The following is an 18,963-nucleotide window of genomic DNA, read 5'->3' as shown; positions in this document are numbered from 1 at the left end:
TCTGGAGAGGTTTTAATCTTAAAACTTAAGGTATATTCTGAATTTCAGGATTATTTCTTGAAAATCAAAATGAAAACTATTTTTGATCTCCAATATATTTTTGATTTTTTTTTCTAAAATAGGAAAAATACAGTAAAGGTAATCATAAAATGATTTGCTGAAATGAAAAACTATTCACCCATTTAACCTTAAAACACGTAGTATCTGAGGTTAATTAAGGAAGACAGCTAATGAAGTGGAAATATGATTTCTACACTTAACATAATAATTTACTAGCTATTCTAACTTGAACAAATAATTTTGAGCTATTTGAGACTTGGTTTCTTTATTTGTATAATAGACAACTAATGCATATTATCTTTCAAAATGCTTGAAATAACACCTTTCCTTAGAAATTTCTAAATGTGTTTTGGTATGTGGATGAGTATTGCATGGTAGCAGTAGTTTTTATGAGGCAATCTCTGGACACATACCTGATATGTTTAACAGGGTCATTGAATAAAATGTGATAAATAAAAGCACAAGACTTAGAATTTCAGCAGCAAGTGAGGTGGAGGAAGTATCTCTATTAGCAAACTAACAGCTTCAAGATAATTTGATTAAAGGAAATAGCACAATAAGAACCCAGGGAAATGATGTGATGATGAACCAGAATAGCTACCCTTTTAACAACATTTCCCATAATAAGTAATGATAAATATGTGTCCATAAGAAAAAAAATATACAAACCAAATATAAACAAGTCAAATCCAGATGCTTAATGGGGCCCAAAAACTAGAATAGAAAACTAATTGACTCATTAAATAGCTTCCTTATGTTTATTTTATGTGTTGTTCACTTTTTTAAAGAGGCAATTTGTGTCTTCCATTTTCAGTTCAAACAGAGGGCATGGAAGAGTGAAAGCCACAAATAGTCCCAGTTAAATCACATGTCTTTACTAAAGTCACTGCTGGAAGCCATGTTCAGACACTTTTGGAAGCCATAATCAAAGAAAGGGAGGGAAAACAGAGATGGGGTAGGCAAATGGATAGAGAGAGGGAAAAAAAAGAAAACTTATATATAATTTTCAGTTCTGTTCTATATAACAGAACATTTATTTATATTTGTCTTTGAGTTTTGATTTTTTAAAAATAATCTCAACCCTCAGGAAGTATAGTCCAGGCTGGTGCGAAAGAAAGTCCAGAGAATTATACTAGTCAGTATAATGGGTACCTATGTCATTTGATAGTTAAATAATGCAAAGTTATATTGGTATTACAAGGAGAACATATCTAGGAAGGAGGTGGGAGTGGAGTACTATTTTGATGATGGGGAGAGAACATTGTAAAAGACAACTTTTCCGATAGACTTTAGGGATGGGTGGATTTCTACAGAGATGTGAGGCAAGGTGAATATTGCTAGAGCCAGGGATGGAATTAACAAAGGTAGGAGTGGGGAGGGTGGCAAAATATGCAATTTATTCAAGAAAAAAGTAGTTTAGTATTCTGGAGCACACTGCAGAAAGAGATAGGTAATGGGACTATCCTAAAGAGGTATTTTAACATCATTAAGATAAACAGTTTGGACCCACATTTGGATTGTAAATTACAAATCAAATGACACTTTACTGCTGAGATTATCACTTTCACAATTATGTGCAACCCAATTTTATTTTTTCATAATGATTCTATCAAAATTATCCCAAAGCTGAGGCTGGGGTTGTGGCTCAGTGGTATAGCACTTGCCTAGTATGCGTGAGGCACTGGGTTTGACACTGGCACCACATAAAAAAATAAAACCAAATAAAATAAAGGTATTGTGTTCATCCAAAACTAAAAATAAATATTTCAAAAATTATCCCAAAGCATTTGGACTCTTTAAATAACTAATAATTACAAGTTAGTGCTATATTATTTTGTATTGTGTTATAAAATAATCAGTACATTTTTTGAGAAATATTAAAAAGGAGTTCTGAAAAATCAAAATTCTGCATTATTGGTAAATAACATTATATTTTAAGTGGAATGTTCACTTACATTATTTATGTTCATTTATATTATTTACTTATAATGCTTTGGCTTATTTCTGAGGGATTATAGGTGGTTCATAATGAGAGAACATACAAGAAAATGATCATGAGATATAACAAAGAATCAGATATCAGAGATTTTATAATATAAACAAGAACCAAATGCATAGACCAGAAATATTCAACATAGTGTAGTGGTAATAGGCATAGACCTAGACTGGACTGCTGGATTTAAATCCCATTTCTCCCACATTATTAGCTGTATGAATTAGAGAAAGTCACATAATATCTCTGTGCCTCATTTATGTCATTTATAAAATGGGAATAATGTTGTAATTTACATATTAAAGTTCAAAATTAATTTAGTAGGGTAAGGTAGGTTGTAGGCAGTTCCAGAGACTACATAAAATCCAGATCACATACCAAAAATAAATAAAGAAAGCTGGGCATAGTTGGTCATGTTTATGTCCCAGCTACTCAGGAGGTAGAACAGGAAGATTGCTTGTGTCCAGGACTGTGATGCCAGCCTGGACAACATAGTGAGAACATGTCTTAGAAAAAAGAAGGAAGATACGTTCTGATTAAAGGGAGCTAATTTTCATTTTCTCTTCCTAGCCACCTGCTCTTTGAAAAAAAAATAGTGGTTTCTGTGAAGAAAAATATAAACAGAATATATACATGCATACATATTTAAGTCCTTCATTCAGTTCTTTTTAGTTTTTGAGTTTAGCTAGGCAAACTTGTAGTTGCAGTAACTCGGGAGGCTGAAGCAAAAGAATTGCAAGTTCAAGCCCAGCCTTGGCAACTTAGCGATATTCTGTCTCAAATAGGAAAGGTATCAGAATACAACAGTTACTAATCGGGCATTATGTAAAATTGTGGATGTGTAACCAACGTGATTCTGCAATCTGCATTTGGGGTAAAATTGGGAGTTCATAACCCACTTCAATCTAATGTATGAAATATGATATGTCAAGAGCTTTGTAATGTTGTGAACAACCAATAAAAAAAAGAAAAGAAAAAAATAAAAAATTAAAATTAAAAAAAGTGCTGGGAATGGGGCTCAGTGGAGAAGCACTCCTTTGTTCAATCCCTGGTTCCCCCACAAATTAATGAGCTTAATTCTTGTACTAAAAAAAAGTCACTCCAAACTTATCCTTTGAGAGGTTGTAACTTCATTTTATGCACATTATAGTTGATTATATAAACTGGAAAAGTACCTTGACCACATATTTGTACTACCATGAATTTCTTTAAATGAAGTGATCTTAGAGGTATTTCTATATTTATATAAGAGTGGCTTAAATGTATAGTCTCATTGTCCAGTACAACTCTCTACAATGGTAAAAAAAAATGTTCTGTACCTGCCCTGTTCAATACAGTAGCCACTTGACCCATATAGCTGGTGAATACTTAAAATATGCTAGTGTGACTGAGGAACTGAATGTTTAATCTTATTTTATTTTAATTAATTTAAATATGAATGTACATAGCCACATATGACTAGGGAGCACCACACTGGAAGTGAAACTGTAGAGGAAATTTTAAGTAAGTGACAGACTGAAAGCAAGCTTTAATGTTTTGTGTCACTTTAGATTTAATCAGAGAAAAAGAAAACAACAAATTTAAAGTCTCCATCTCAAATGCTGAGGTTCAAGTTCAAAGAGAGCATGAAAACTTCCAAATTAATCTTTCTAAAGGATATTTGGTCCGGTAAACATTTCAAATCCCTTCCTGCTGTTCCTGTCTTTTGATCATATACCAAATGTTTGCGAAAATTGCTTTAATGCTTTTCCTCCTTGGTCTTTCTTAGCTAGTGGAGCCCTAATAAGCCTTTCAAGCATGTGGATTTGCCTAACCTTTCCAATGTCAAAGGAACTCTTATTTTATAGTCTGTTCATTTAGTTTATTTTCTTGCCTGAGTAGCAAGGGACGTTTTTGGCAATATTTGTAGAAATCAAATATAAAATAAAGGAAAGAAAATTATTGAGTGCTACTCTCATGACGTTTTACTAAACACCTTTCATGCTATCTCATTCACTATTCACTACAATCAATTGTGAAGGATCCCTGCTTTACAATGAAAAAACTGAGGTCCTTACAGATAAAGTGATTTATTCAAGGTAATATAGTACTTGAATACACACACACACACACACACACACACACACACACAGCACACACACATATGGCATATTTTGTTCTATAAATATTTGGAAGCTTGTTGAAATAAATATGTAATCTTTTTATGCTGCTGAATTTGAATTTTAAAACTTAGGCACTAGTTGTAGTGTCTAAGGATGTACATTATAAAATATAATGTACCAAGAAGGAAACCATGGAGACTTATAATGTTTCTGTCATTTCTAATAACTATAAGAATCACTGAGAGTAATAATAGTTAGGAAATGTCTAGGCTGAACAATTTCAAAAGAGGCAATACTTTAAAAAAACTACTTGACATTTATGCTGACAGAATTTGCTAAGGTAAACTACCATTTCAATAAATCCCCTGAATTCTATGGGATATGCTTTTAGAAATTTTCAAAGATAGCGGTAACATGGTTAAACACCTGCTTAAGTTTATTGCTAAACTTTGTGCAAAGAGGAGCATGTAAATTATAATGATCTCGCTTTAGATGAAACAAATGTTTCCTTCATTTAGGATAAAATCTGTGATTCTGTTGATATGTAAATAAAGCAATAGAATGTACTAGTAATATAACTACTTTCTCCTCTTTCCTGCAATAAAAATCTCTAGTTTAAGAACTTGTTACTGGATGTTTCTCTCTCCCTTCCCACCCCTCTTCTCTAAATGAAAGTAGATACAGTCTCTTTGCAGCTCATGCTTTTTGTCTTTAAATACCATAGTATATATGCTCCATTGGAAGTTTAAGAAAAAAAGTACCTCTACTGGGATAGCTTCTGGTGTGAAGAAAAATATATTGTCCCTAATATATTTGTTTACTACTGACTGAAAATAGCCCCAGCAATTTATTAGACCTCCCTTAAAGAAGAGACAATTGCCATGGGCATTTTGACCCAGCAATTAGTTGCACTCAATTTCTACAGTTTTGTTTAGTGTAAGCACTAAAGAGATGACCAGAACTGAAAACACCAGCCCCTGTATCCAATGACCTCATTCTTTTTTCAGGCAGCCTACTTCCCTGAACAATCATTCACTATAGTGACCACACCCTTGAACAACAATTTATCAAAGCAACACACCCTTCCCCACAGAATAGGAAAACTTTCTGATAGTATTTAGAAATTCTAACACAATATGGGGGTAATATATTATATTTGCAACTTGAAACAAAGGTAAGCCCCTACTGAATAAATATTGAGAACAGAGGCCATTCATAAATATACCTTTTCCCTAGGTAGCTCTCTAGAGTTAGATTTGGTTGCAAGTTTCAAATTCAAAAGAATAGCAAATTTTACAAAACATGGATTAAAATATCAGTATTCTATTGAGTAATATATTCAATGGCCACAATAAAAAAATAAGCTTTTAAAGTTAAATATAGATATTCATATGAACTACCTACAGACTAGGCTCTGTACATCTATCCTCAAAGTGGACTCTCCTTGGACAAGCAGATAGTATTTGTCCAGAAAATCACTGTTTTATAATATATAGGCATTTAATAAGCATGTGTTCAGTGAATGACTAGTATTTAAAATTAGTTTATTTTGATCTATTTTTCTTTCTCTAAGGAGAGTTCCTCTATATTCATAGAAAATGTCTTGAACTTCAATGAAAATTTAAATTAGTAGAAAAAGAATTGGAAATCCAATTAGTAATTCACATCAATGCTGCTCTTAAAAATTTAAGGCAGTATTTCAGTTTGAGTTAAGGATGATAGGTTAATATTTAAGTTTCAAAGGTTGAGTTCTAAGGGGTTTTGTTTGTTTTATTTTAAGCAGCTTCTAGAACACTATTCAATTATTTATAATACTACACTGAATTCTAAAATGTATCTATGACCTTGATTATACCTGGGTTTGATTATACTTATTCATATGAATAGACATAATTTTAATTCTACTATGAATTCAGACAACTTGTTAGCAACTGATTTCTACATTTGATAATAACTGAGAAAATCATAAAATATACCTGATTGATCACAGGCAAGAAACAAAGCAACATTATATATCTAGAGAAATTTTAATTTGACATCCATAACACCATGTTAGTGCACAAGACTGCAATAGGGGAAACCCACATTCTAAAAGAAAAAAAAACAGAAATAAAAAATACTAAAGTGCTGCAAAAAGCATTTGGTCAAATCTAAAAAGCCTACTACATGAGTTAAGTTCCAGGGAGCAAATCAGAATGGCATTGATTTAAGTTACAGAAAGGAACATATTTTACTACTGGTAATATTTATTTTAAAATTCCATGAGTTCTTTGAATGTCATTCAAACACCAAAATGCTTGAAAATAAAGTAAAACTTTAATTTAATTCATGATGATGATGACCAGCAACTGAATGTAATATTCATTTCCCTAGCTGCCAAGGTCACACACTTTGGCATCAGAATAATTGCTATTTACCAGCTCATCTGAAACATGGCATATTAATCAGATACTTTGTTAAAACATAACAACAAATAAATAAAAGGTTTTTGAGTAATATATATTGCTTACTTGTGCTTGGTATGTGTAAAAAAGCTGCCATCACATTTTTCCCATTTCATCAGCATGATGGTAATTTCAGATCACACACATGTACTATATTACATAATATCACAATGCAATCCCTCCAATAAACAAGAAAAAAAATAAGGGTTTCATGTTCATATTTTCTTACAGTGTATTTGACATCCAACTCAGTTTGGTATTTTATAGTCAAATTTTCCTGCATATTGTCTCACCAAGGAAATAAGGCTTATTTTTCTTTTCGTTTACCACATAACTTGAATTTCACCTCCCATATCCACACCCAGACCTTTTCTTTCTTTTTAGTTATAAATAACTTCAGACTTCATAGTGCCTTCCATTCCAATGTCTTCCCTTGGTTTTTATGGCCATACTATCTATCCCTAATTTTCTTTATATAGTTTTCAATGGGGAACTGTATTTCAAGATGGTGATAGTCTGGAAAGATCACTTTGGTAAATATAAGGTAAAAGAAGGAAAAACTAGTAAAAAGTTTGTCTAGCGTGATCCTGGTATTATTACACAGTAAAGTTGAACAAAGGAGCACACAGTAAACTATGATCCTAAAACTTGTTCTGTGGTCAATATTTGTAATTTGCCAAAATTCAACCTTTAAGTATGTATACATCTACTTTTCTTTTACTACCAACTTCACATGAAAAGAGTCTAAATGGGTTAAACTATGACAAATAGGATAATTTTAGTATTCATATGAAAACAGTAATCATTGTTTTCAACCTTCATTGATTTGTGGCCACTATGGAACAAAGATGACACCCAAGTTGTTCATTGGCATCTTAATAATGATTATTTGAATGTACATTTGCATTATTATTATCATTTGTATAAGCTGGTATTTTTAGCTCTTATATTTTCATTTCCTTTGAGCTCAATATAGTTAGAGGTTTTTTGCTAAAAGGAAATTACTGACAGTAAATCCTAGATTTTTATTTTTTTTTCCCTGAAATTAAGCTAAGTGTTGAAAAATTAAAGCATTTGGTGTTTGGGATCATCTATATCTTTGAAAAAAATCTTTAAAATAATTTTTTTAGGCACTTTAGATACATTGCTTCATATCCTACTTAAATTATGTTTTGGATAAATAACTCAAACTATTGTCAATTAGTATAATACTGTAACATGGGCCAATATCCCAATGGTTGGATTTTGAGTCTGTCACAGTGCAAATGGATCTTGCAAACAGAATTTCAGATTGTCTAGGAGCTCCAAGAAAGTTTAAACACTTGTAAAATTAATGTAAATAAAGTCAGAGAATAAAAATAAACACACAGCTGTAGTCTTGCAGTATTACTTTACATTTAGTGGCAAGATTATTAGCACAGGTATTGGTGATTAAAAAAAAACTTAGAGGGGCTGGGGTTGTGGCTCAGTGGTAGATTGATTGCCTAGCATGTGCGAGGCCCTGGGTTAGATCCTCAGCACCACATAAAAATAAATAAATAAAATAAAGGTATTGTGTCCATCTACAACTAAAAAATAAATATTAAGAAAAAACCTTAGAAACAAATTTGTTTCATTTTAAATGGTATATTAGAGTTGTGTCTTTTTCAGCTTTATATAACAATTGGTTACCTCTTGCATTCTTTAATACTGTACCTCCTCTTTCTATACTTGTTCTACCAATATTCCATCAATTATTCACCTAGTCTGTACAAAAATCAATGTGCTGTTTTCAGAAGATGAAACTCATATGATAATTCAAACAGACATTTGCACTTGTCACTTACCCTGAAGCAGCAAACTATTAGCTGAACACAAATAATTACTTGTCACTTCCTACATGCCATTATCTTTGCACCACTCCAATTGCTACAAGAAAAAACCTAACTAGTATAAAATATATTCCATGCTTTTACAATTATATCAAAATGGATTCTCCTTTATGTATAACTAAAAATAATTAAAATTGTTTGCTTCTGATATGAAATAAATCAATGGGAACCTGTTCTAAAAAATGAGTGTATTCAAGATGAAGTTTTCTTTGCAGTAGAGGCAAATTTTACCTCATTCATCTCAGTTCTTTAAATCAACTCCAACAGAAAACTAATGCTCAAGTTAGATTATGAAAACAATTGGAACTGGTAAGTGAACAAGTACAGGCACTAGTAAATGAAAAAAAAAAAAGCCAACCGATAGAATTTGGGAGATTGTCCAATGTATATATAACCAAAAGCTGCTAAGAGACATCCTGTAGAATAGAGGCAAATAAACAGAAAGGAAGGAGAGAAATGAGGTTCACGATTTCCTTCTCCACTAATGGCATAGCTGTCTTTTGTGGTACCTGAGAATGGTCGCTCCAAACCAAGTTTTGGTAGGAAGAGGAAGTTTTGAGAGGGGAGAGCACTTCCCGTGGGCTGATGGGGTCCAAGGCCTGCACCACTCTGTTCATGGGCCCGCTGTAGGTCCTCACTCGCTCATAGACTACATTTTTTTCTGGAGGCTGCTGGGCTTGGCTTGACTGATGGTAGCAGTGGTAATGCTGGGGCTGGCACTGCAGCACCTCTAGGGGTTGCTGGGTCCCACAGCTGCCGCTGCTGGTCTCGCTCCAATAGCTTGAGCTCATCATCTTCTCGGTGGTCAGAAAGGAACTCCCCAGATGCTCTCCCTAAGAATAAATAATGACAATTTTAAAAAGTGCAGGAAGGCACATGTGCAGAAGCCATTTGTCAACCACCTCTGCCCACAGAGGTGCAAAGGAGAGATGAGTTACCTGAGCAGCAGCAGGAGCAGGTCTGGCAGCTGCAGAGGAGGCAGCAAAGTACTTGAGCTCAAATGAAAAGTGGAGCCACCCTGTGAGATTGCTCCAGGAAATGGTACTGACACACCCCTGAAGGGCGGATTCATCTGGCAGGTTTGCGTGCCAGGAGAGGCCCTGCCTTGCCATGGAGATAGTTATAAAACTTCCCAGTAGGTAAAGGAGTCTGTAGAGATAAGAAATGTAGAATTTCAGGACTGAAACCAGAGCTTGCAAATCCATGGAATTGGAAATTCGCAAACAAAGACATACCAATGCCAATATTGCTGGAGGAAAAAAAAGTAACAAACACCAAATGAAAGTGGCTTTCCCATGGTTCATAAGCTTAACAAAGTGGTGGCAAGCCTAAGTACTATCAGTCCAGAATCTCAGACCAAAATAAAAGGCATTAGCCTATGGACACACTAAATTTTTCAGGAACAAAACCGCATTCTTGAAAAAATCCAGGTGATAATTGCAGTCAAGGGAGATTGCTATGGGGTCTCCTTCTAGCAACTCTAATTTATGAACCTGTTTATCTTGTTCTGGTCATGGTGTGCCTTTCTCACATATATTGCAAGAGGTTTTTCCAAATGATTGAATTACTATCCAGAAATGGGGACAAGGGTAGTGTAGGAATGGTCAAGACATTGCATTTTTTGGCATTTATACTTATTGTTTAGCATTTTAACAAAGGAATTTACCCTCACTTTATTTTTGCCCTAGGAAACATTGAGCTTGATTGCCTCTTTAATATCCAGTTGTTAAGGGAGCTATAAGTCCTAAGAAGTTCCTTACCTGAAAAAAAAAATTAAATTTAAAAGTGTTTAGCACAAATATTTATTATGACTTGAAAGTCAAATCATAATGCCTACTTACACAGCAGATTTTGCCTTGCTGGATATTTCAGCATCACTGAATTTCAAAATATTCACTGAGGGTGGCTTCAGAAAAGCAATATCTTCCTTATGTGTATATGTACTACAGGATCTAGCATACCACTACTACCCTGGAGAGTAAGACAATGTCCTTCAGTTGGCTAGCCAACTTTTTCTTTGCTGAGTGAAAAAATGGTAATGATTTACTGATCATTCACTATTGATCAGGTCCTGCTCAAGGAGCTTTACATGAATTACCTCACCTTCATAATAATTTTATAAGGATTATGAATGAGAAACTGAGGCACAGATACCAAAAGGCTGAAAAAATTCCCAAAATTAATAACCAGTAAATGGCAGATCTGGGATTTGAACATAGGGAAATTCACTTTAGAGTCTAAACTCTTATGTGCTATATTGTACTGCTTAATAAATTTAAAAATTGTTCTGTGCTTGGCTATCTAATAAATCTTCTTAGGGTGAACTTCAGAAATATTAGCTTTAAGTGACTTTAAAAGGAATCTTTGAATTTCAATTGAAGGGAAGGAGTATGCATAAAGCTGAAAATCAACCTTAAAAGTCTTTTAAAAATTACTACGTATTTACATTTGTGTACTGTGTGCAGAGCTTTCAAATCTAATCCTTGATTTTTGATACTCTTCCACAAGAATCAATAGAAATTTAATTAGGAGCATGTGGTCCGACAAACGACCCATTACAATATCAGATCTGTAACTCACTAGTGTCATTAGCAGCATTGTTCTGAATAAATTTTATGTGTGAACAGGGAATGTGTGCTAAGTGGGGTCATTTAAATTTCACATGCACACAGTGCTGTTAAACAAAGAAATTTTAATTTTTATCTGCTGTCAACCAAAAGTGACCTATTAAATAAAGACATCAGGGTGAGGAATAAAAAAAATTCCTTCTTCCATAAAATGGTGACCATATCTGCCCTCCACATTTATTAGATATATGGTATTTTCAGGCAGTTGGGTTACAATTAACTGTGTCACTCAATCCTTGAGACTCCTTCATCACTGTACCCCATCCCTGGGTATAAGGAAGAGAAAGCTTCAAACTCAGGGATAAAGAAATGAGATTAGGCACTGTCTGGTAGACAAACCTCATCTAACTATAAAGCAGATGTTGACTATCCTTGTTCACCTCAGAGAGCTTAATTGTTGTGAAAAAAGTTTCTCCTCCTTTTCTGAGAATTCACTGTCGTTTTCATGACCTGTATCTCCAATGTTTTATTTCTCCTTTATGAGGTTAATGTTAATGCTAACTTATTTTTATTAATAACTATAAATGTATTTGTCCATCTAATAATAATACTTACCCTGTTTATGTTTGAAAATCCAAGGGATCTACACTATTCTGCAAGCTTCATGATAAGACTATTTTTCTAACAGTGGTGGATTGAACATTAAGAGTTGATTCCTTAATCTTAGCTTCAGACTAGTTCAGAGAATCCTAATTATATATCTAACAGTTTTTCATTTCACTCAGTAATATAGATATCCCATATTTAGTACTAAAACAAGTAACTTTTAAAAATATCTTTATTTTTATTTGTTTATTTTTATGTGGTGCAGGAATGAACCTAGGGCAACACACGTGCAAGGCAAGCACTCTACCACTGAGCTACAACCCCAGCCCTAAAACAACTAACTTATGCTGATGGATTTGGGGGATGGAGTGGATAACCCCTTAGGAACTAATTCAATCTAACATTTAAAGAAACTTTCATTGTTTCCAATTACAAAAAAAAGCAATTCATTCTTTAAAAATTATACAATACATAAATAAAGTGAAAAATAAAACAATTTTAATGATGGGAGTAAAGGGTAGAGTAAGAATCAGGAATGTCTTATGCATAACACTTAATATTAATCCAAGTACATTTTACATTTAAATTTACATATTTATAGGGTTTCATTTTGACTGAGCTATCTTAAAGAGCATCTGAAAAAGTCCTGACTTTATGTCCTGAGGAAACTGGAAAAAACAAACTCAATTTTTCCTAAACTTACAACACAGAACACTTCTGTAATCACAGATTTGTGGTTTCTCCCACCCACCTAACAATCACTTATTCAGCAGGCATCAGCTGGGAGTCCTCTAATTTAATTCAATTCTGTTCTCTACCTGGAGAACTCATAGACTGGAGGCTCAGTCCCACAAGATTGCCCCCACTTCAGATGCCAATCAAAATCTCCAGGTTGGGGTTTTATCTGTGCTTCTCGATGACCAGTTATAAATCAAGTTTTCCTCAACCCCCTCTCCAGGTTCAATTAATTTGCTAGAGCAGCTCACAGAACTCAGGGAAATACTTACTACATTACTGGTTTATCATAAAGGATACATACAAATATCAGACAGAAGAGATGCATAGGGCCTGGCATGCAGGAAGGAGTGTGGGGCTTCCATCTCCTCTCTCCAAGGGTACTTCCCTCCAGGAGTCTCCATGTGTTCCACTACCCAAAAGCTACTTCAACCTAGTCTTTGGGGAATTTTATTGACGCTTCATTATGTAGGCATGACTCATTACATCATTGGCTGCTAGTGATAACTTAATTTTTAGCTCTTCTCCCCTGTAGTTTGGAGGTGAGGCTGAAATTCCCAACCCCCTAATTATGTTTTGATCTTTTCAGTAACCAACCCCCCATTTTGAAGCTACCTAGGGGCTGCCAGCCATCACTCAACTCATTAGCAGGCAAAAACACAAAACACTTAGGAGTCTGTGTTAGAAAAGGGGAGAAAGAACAAATATATGTTTAAGAGTACTGCACCTAACTCATAAAATTGTTATTAGGATCAAAAGTGAAGAAAAGTCTTGCAAACTGTAACAAACTATCCAGGTATAAGATTTTAAAATAAATTATTCATGGATAGTGTTGTGTAACTTTGTGAAATCATAGGCTTTGAAAAGCAAATTCAATATCCCAGGAAGCTATGGGTCTAATTTTTTTGTAAAGCTTAACTACCTGAAGCCATTAAGGTAAAACAGCTTAGTGATTAGTTAATCAAAATTGATGTAGAGAACTATCTTAAAATATTAAACAACAAAAATAGTTATAAAGTTATCACCAAATACATTTTATTTTCAACTTATTTTTATGTTTATAACTAATCTTTGTGCCCCACCTCTTATTTTATGGGGATAACAATAAAATCTACCTCTAGCTAAGGCTTATAGCTTGGGGCTAATGATAAAATGGCAAAAACAAAATAGAGAATTAAGGTAAAATAACTGAAGTCTTTTAACATCTGCCTTTTCTATGATAAAAAGAATGCTCTATTTGGAAGGGGTCAACAAGTGTTTGTCAGAAGGAGTTGAAGCCCAAGGTAGGTGAGAGGATTGTATGAAATCACCTTTGTCTTATTAAATGAGTCCAACTAATGTGATCTTGTAGAACTCCATTCCATCCTCATGACAGAACTTAATGTTAAGCTTGTTTAACTGCTGTTGAGAAATTTTATACTGGGCAATATTTCAGGATATCAGATATGGAAAAAATATTTATCTTTATATGAACAAAAATGAATGGCATAGTTTACAAAAATGGGCAGTTCAGTATGACATCAATTCAAGTCAAAATTCTACATAAAGTTATCAGGTGTCAGAATAGAGATAGGTATTCTGCTGAAGGCAGCAGAATACAACAGACACTAGTAGGGCAGTATGTAAAAAAGTGGATGTGTAACCGATGTGAATCTGCAATATGTATACGGGGTAAAAATGGGAGTTCATAATCTGCTTATCTGCTTGAATCAAATGTATGAAATATGATATGTCAAGAGCTTTGTAATGTTTTGAACAACTAATAATAAAAAAATAAAAAATAAATTAAAAAATAGAGATAGGTGACTTCTTAAAAAGACCTTTGATATCATATCACTTTGTTATTGTCTCTGATTCTATGTTCTCAAGAAATTTTTGCCTATGGCATATTTTCACCCACTTATCCCAGTATTCCAAGAAATATACTACATAAAAATCAGACCTGGGTTCTGGGTAGAATAAATAAATCCACAGTACGATTTGTATGCAGCAGAACAGGCACCAAATTTCTGACTGTGGAAGAGTGGAAGATTCTTAGGGATGCCTGTCCTCTCCTGTAGAATAGATTACTTCAGAGCAGTATTTCTCAAAGTTTGTTCTGAATGATATTAATTCTATAGGGTGCTATGCCTAGAAAGGATTTGCTCACCAAGTGAGTTTAAGAAATACTTAGTTAAATTTGAAAAGTAGTTTTACTGACATGATTCTTACAATGCACACAGTGATCTTCTAAATAGATCAACAGTATATATTGTTTTGTTTTCTTGTTGAAGAAATGTATTCTATGAAGAATTCATCTTCAATAAATTGTGTGAAATATTTTGTGTTCTGATTTTTTATGACTTTTTCTTCTGTATTCTTTAGACTGGACTCATAGAGTAGGTGAGAATTTATGCCTACTTTGTAATTCTACATATATCATGAAAGCATATCAAACACCATTTGATCAGCTGTATCACTATAGCAGTATTACTCAAAATGAAGTCTTTGAACCAGAAGCATCTCCCTCTCTTGTGAAATTTTTAGAAATGCAAATTCTCTGTTTCCATGCCAGTGCTACTGAGTCAGAAACTCTGGGGGTGAGGCCCAGCAATCTGTCTTAACAAGCCCTCCAAGTTTGAAGAAATCTCTACAGTAATACATTGAAGGCAGGCTTGGACAAAGGAAGAAGATAGTAATGGCAGAGAGATAAGGCTGCTTACTGGCTAATAAATTGTTAGCAGCTCAGGTCTAGGTGATTAGAAGTCTACAAGGAAGTAAAAAAGAGCTATGCCCCTGGGTAGAGCGAGGGGGGCAATTATATAACTAATTGTATGTAAATATATATATATATATATATATATATATATATAGATAGATAGATAGATATATACATACATGTATATATGGTTAGGGTGACAGTGAATCACACTGTAGTACATTAACTATACTATCTAAGGTATCTAAGGTATTCTAGAATTAAAAATAAAAGAGGAGAATATTGGAGTATCCTAGAAGTATATGTAGTATAGTGTTGATGAGCATAAATTTGTAGTCAGACAGACCTAGATTTAAATTCTGGATCTAGCACATATTGGTTGACAAACTGTGTTGATTTTCTAAGCTCCCCTTGCCTCTCTGTGAAATGGACCTAGCTCCTAACAAAGAATGTGGTGTATAGATTAGATGAAATGAATGTGAATTATTTAGCAGTGTCTGGTACCTATTAGCTAGACAATGAATGGCAGCTCTTTTAACACCCTCTATATCTGGCTTGTGATAAAGGAAGAAAGAGCCTGCTGTGCTGTTGCAGATAGAAATCTGCCTAGAGTAGAAAGTATCATATAAGGTAGGTCTGGCTTGTGAAAGGAAAAAACAACAATGGTGAGGAAATGCCAGATGGCCTAGTCACAGAGAAGGCTTAAACAACTTATCAAAAAGGAGAGAGTAGAATGAAACTTGAGTGCAAGACAAATCTTTTATAATTTGAAATTTTTAAGAATGAAAGACCTTAGTTGAAGGTAAAATCCTGTGATATCTGTTCTAGTTATTTGTGTTGTAGTATAGAAAAATTATAAGTAGTAATTTTAATGTAATAAAGTGGTTACATACACACATTACCCAAAGCAAAAAGAAGAAAGTAAATAATAAGTATAATAACTAAACTAAATGAGATTGAAGACTCAAAAGTAGAGAAAATCAATACAAATTAATGATGGTTATTTGAAAAAAAATGAAGTTGATACCTTTTTGGCAAGAGAGATAAAGAAAGAGAGAAAATAGAAATAACAAAAATCATGAATAAAAGGGAATATCAGTATTGACTCCAAAGACATTAAAAGAATAAAGAAGTATCCCTAAAATTATTTAAATGAAATGCACTAATTTCTTGAAAACTACATATCACTATAAGTCACTCATGATGATATAATAAGACTATGTAATAGTTTGAATTCATAGTTATATGCTTCCATAAATAAAAAATCCTGAATTCAACCAAACATTCATGGAAAAAATAATATATTTCCTTCCTTTCCTTCTCTTTCTTTTATTTTTCTTTTAGTTTTTTTTTTTTTTGTTTGTTTTTGTTTTTTTGGTTTTTTTTTTGGTGTGTGTGGTTCTGGGATTGAACCCAGGGCCTCACTCATGCTAGGAAAGTGTACTAAGCTCTATACCCAACCCCTTTATTTTCTATGTAATGTCTTCTAGGAAATAGGAGGGAATATTCCTAATGCATTTTATGAGATCAATATTACCCTAATAGTAATACAAGAAAAAGATAATACAAGAAAACTATAGAACAACAACCCTAATGAAGATAAATTTAAAAACCCTCAATGGAATATTAAAAAATCAAATCCAACAACAACAAAAAGAATAATATATTATGACCAAGAAAGGGTTATGTCAGGAATACAATAATGATTCACCATTAAAAAATCAATCAATATAATTCACTGCATTAACAAACTGAAAATCAAAAAGCATATAGTCATTTCAATAGCTGCCAATAAGCATTTAACAAAATTATACCTCCATGTCTAATTAAAAAAATTCAGTCCACTCAGAAAAGATAGGAGCTTCTGCAATCTGGTAAAGGATATCTACAAAAGTCCTACAGTGGTTAGGTGAGTTGGCACATGCCTGTAATCCCAGCAGCTCTGGAAGCTGAGACAGGAGGATTGAGAGTTCAAAGCCAGCCTCAGCAACAGTGAGGTGCTAAGCAACTCAGTGAGACCCTGTCTCTAATAAAATACAAAATTGAACTGGGGATTTGGCTCAGTGGTTGAGTGCCTCTGAGTTCAATCCCTTGTATCCCCCACAAAATTCCTACAGTGGATATCATATTTCATGGTAAAAGATTGAACGCTTTTCTTCTGCAATCGGAAACTAGCAAAATATCTGCTCTTACCAACCCTATTCAATATCAAACATGAAGTCCTAGACAATGAATAAAAGGGAAGAAGATAAAATAAAAGGAGTTTAACTGCTCCTGTTCACAAATAATATATTTTTCTGTCGTAGAAAATCCTAGGGGCTGGAGTTGTGGCTCAGCGGTAGAGCACTTGCCTGGCATATGTGAGGCACTGGGTTTGATTCTCAGCACCACATATAAATAAATGAATAAATTTAAAAAAAGAAAATCCCCAGGAATCTATGAAAATATTATTTGAAATAGTAATTGAATTTGGAATATTGTGGGGTACAAGATTAACTTACAAAAATCAATAGTATTTATATACATCACTGTGATATGCAGATATATTTTATCAAAGTTTCTGGTTTATAACTTTTTCCCTAAGGTAGGTCATAGAAACTCTGACATCCCTACTCTACCTTAATGTCTTGGATCTGTCGATTAAAAAAATTCTCCGATCTATCTTTGACAGTAGGTAATAAGACCCTCCAAGTTTCAGAGTGGTTCTGCCTGGAGGCCCATGCCCTGGAGGGAAGAATGTTACACAGAGTTTAAGAAGAATCTGAATAGACAGGCCTTGCTAGGTTTCCCCACCCAGTCTCTTTACAATTATGCCTATGCAATGAAGTCTCCATAAAAAAACTCCAAAGGACAGGGTTCAGAGAGCTTCCTGATAGCCAAACACATGGACACTCCAGAAGGATGGCACACCCAGAGAGGGCATGGAAGTGCTATGGCACTTCTGCCAGACCTCACCCTATGAGTCTCTTTATCTCTATCCTTTGTAATAGCCTTTATAAATAACTAGTAAACATATTTTTTCCCTGAGTTATATGAGGTTCTCCAGCAAATTAACTGAATTAAAGAGGTTGTGTTGTAGGAATCCTGATTTATGGCTGGTCTGTTAGAAACACAGATAAAAGTTGATTGGGTTGGTTCCATAGTTTAGCAATTGTAAATTGTGCTGCTATAAAAAATAAAGTGGCTGCATCACTGTAGTATGCTGTTTTTAAGTCCTTTGGGTATAAATTGAGGACTGGCATAACTGGGTCAAATGGTGGTTCCATTCCAAGTTTTTTAAAGAATCTCCATACTGCTTTCCAGATTGATTGCACCAATTTGCAGCCCCGCCAGCAATGTATGAGTGTACCTTTACCCCACATCCTTGCCAACACTTATTGTTTTTTATATTCTTGATAACTGCCATTCTGACTGGAGTGAGCTGAAATCTTAGAGTAGTTTTAATTTGCATTTCTCTAATTACTAGAGAATTTAAACATTTTTCATATATTTGTTGATTTTATTGTATATTTTCTTCTGAGAAGTGTCTGTTCAGCTCCTTAGCACATTTATTGATTTTTTTTTTTTGGTGTTAAGTTTTTTGATGACCTTCAACAGATGAATGGATAAAGAAGTTGTGGTACATATACACAATGGAATATTATTCAGCATTAAAAGAGAATAAAATTATGGCATTTTCAGGTAAATGGATGGAGTTGGAGACCATCATGCTAAGCAAAATAAGCCAATCCCAAAAAAACAAGGGTGGATGTTTCCTCTGATAAATGGATGCTAAGCCATAATGGAGGGTAGCATGGGATGGAGTGGATGAAATTTGGATGGGACAAAGGGAAGGGAGGAGGGGGCAAGAAGGTAGGAAAGGTGGTAGAATAAGATGGACAACATTA

At 33.9% G+C, this 18,963-nt stretch overlaps 1 protein-coding gene across 1 annotated transcript in view; it reads right to left on the bottom strand.

The window, feature by feature from the left end:
• The window catches only part of Pof1b (POF1B actin binding protein), a 66,813-nt gene extending 57,549 nt beyond the window's left edge, over nucleotides 1-9,264 (bottom strand). Inside the window, exon 1 of the mRNA XM_026413126.2 lies at nucleotides 8,980-9,264. Within this exon, the coding sequence (XP_026268911.1) occupies nucleotides 8,980-9,264 (285 nt within the window). The remainder of the gene's footprint in view (nucleotides 1-8,979) is intronic.
• Nucleotides 9,265-18,963: the final 9,699 nt, after the last annotated feature.

Source organism: Urocitellus parryii, chromosome X, assembly GCF_045843805.1.
Source record: "Urocitellus parryii isolate mUroPar1 chromosome X, mUroPar1.hap1, whole genome shotgun sequence".
In the NCBI taxonomy this organism is placed as follows: domain Eukaryota; kingdom Metazoa; phylum Chordata; class Mammalia; order Rodentia; family Sciuridae; genus Urocitellus; species Urocitellus parryii.
This window is presented reverse-complemented; position numbering and strand designations above follow the sequence as displayed.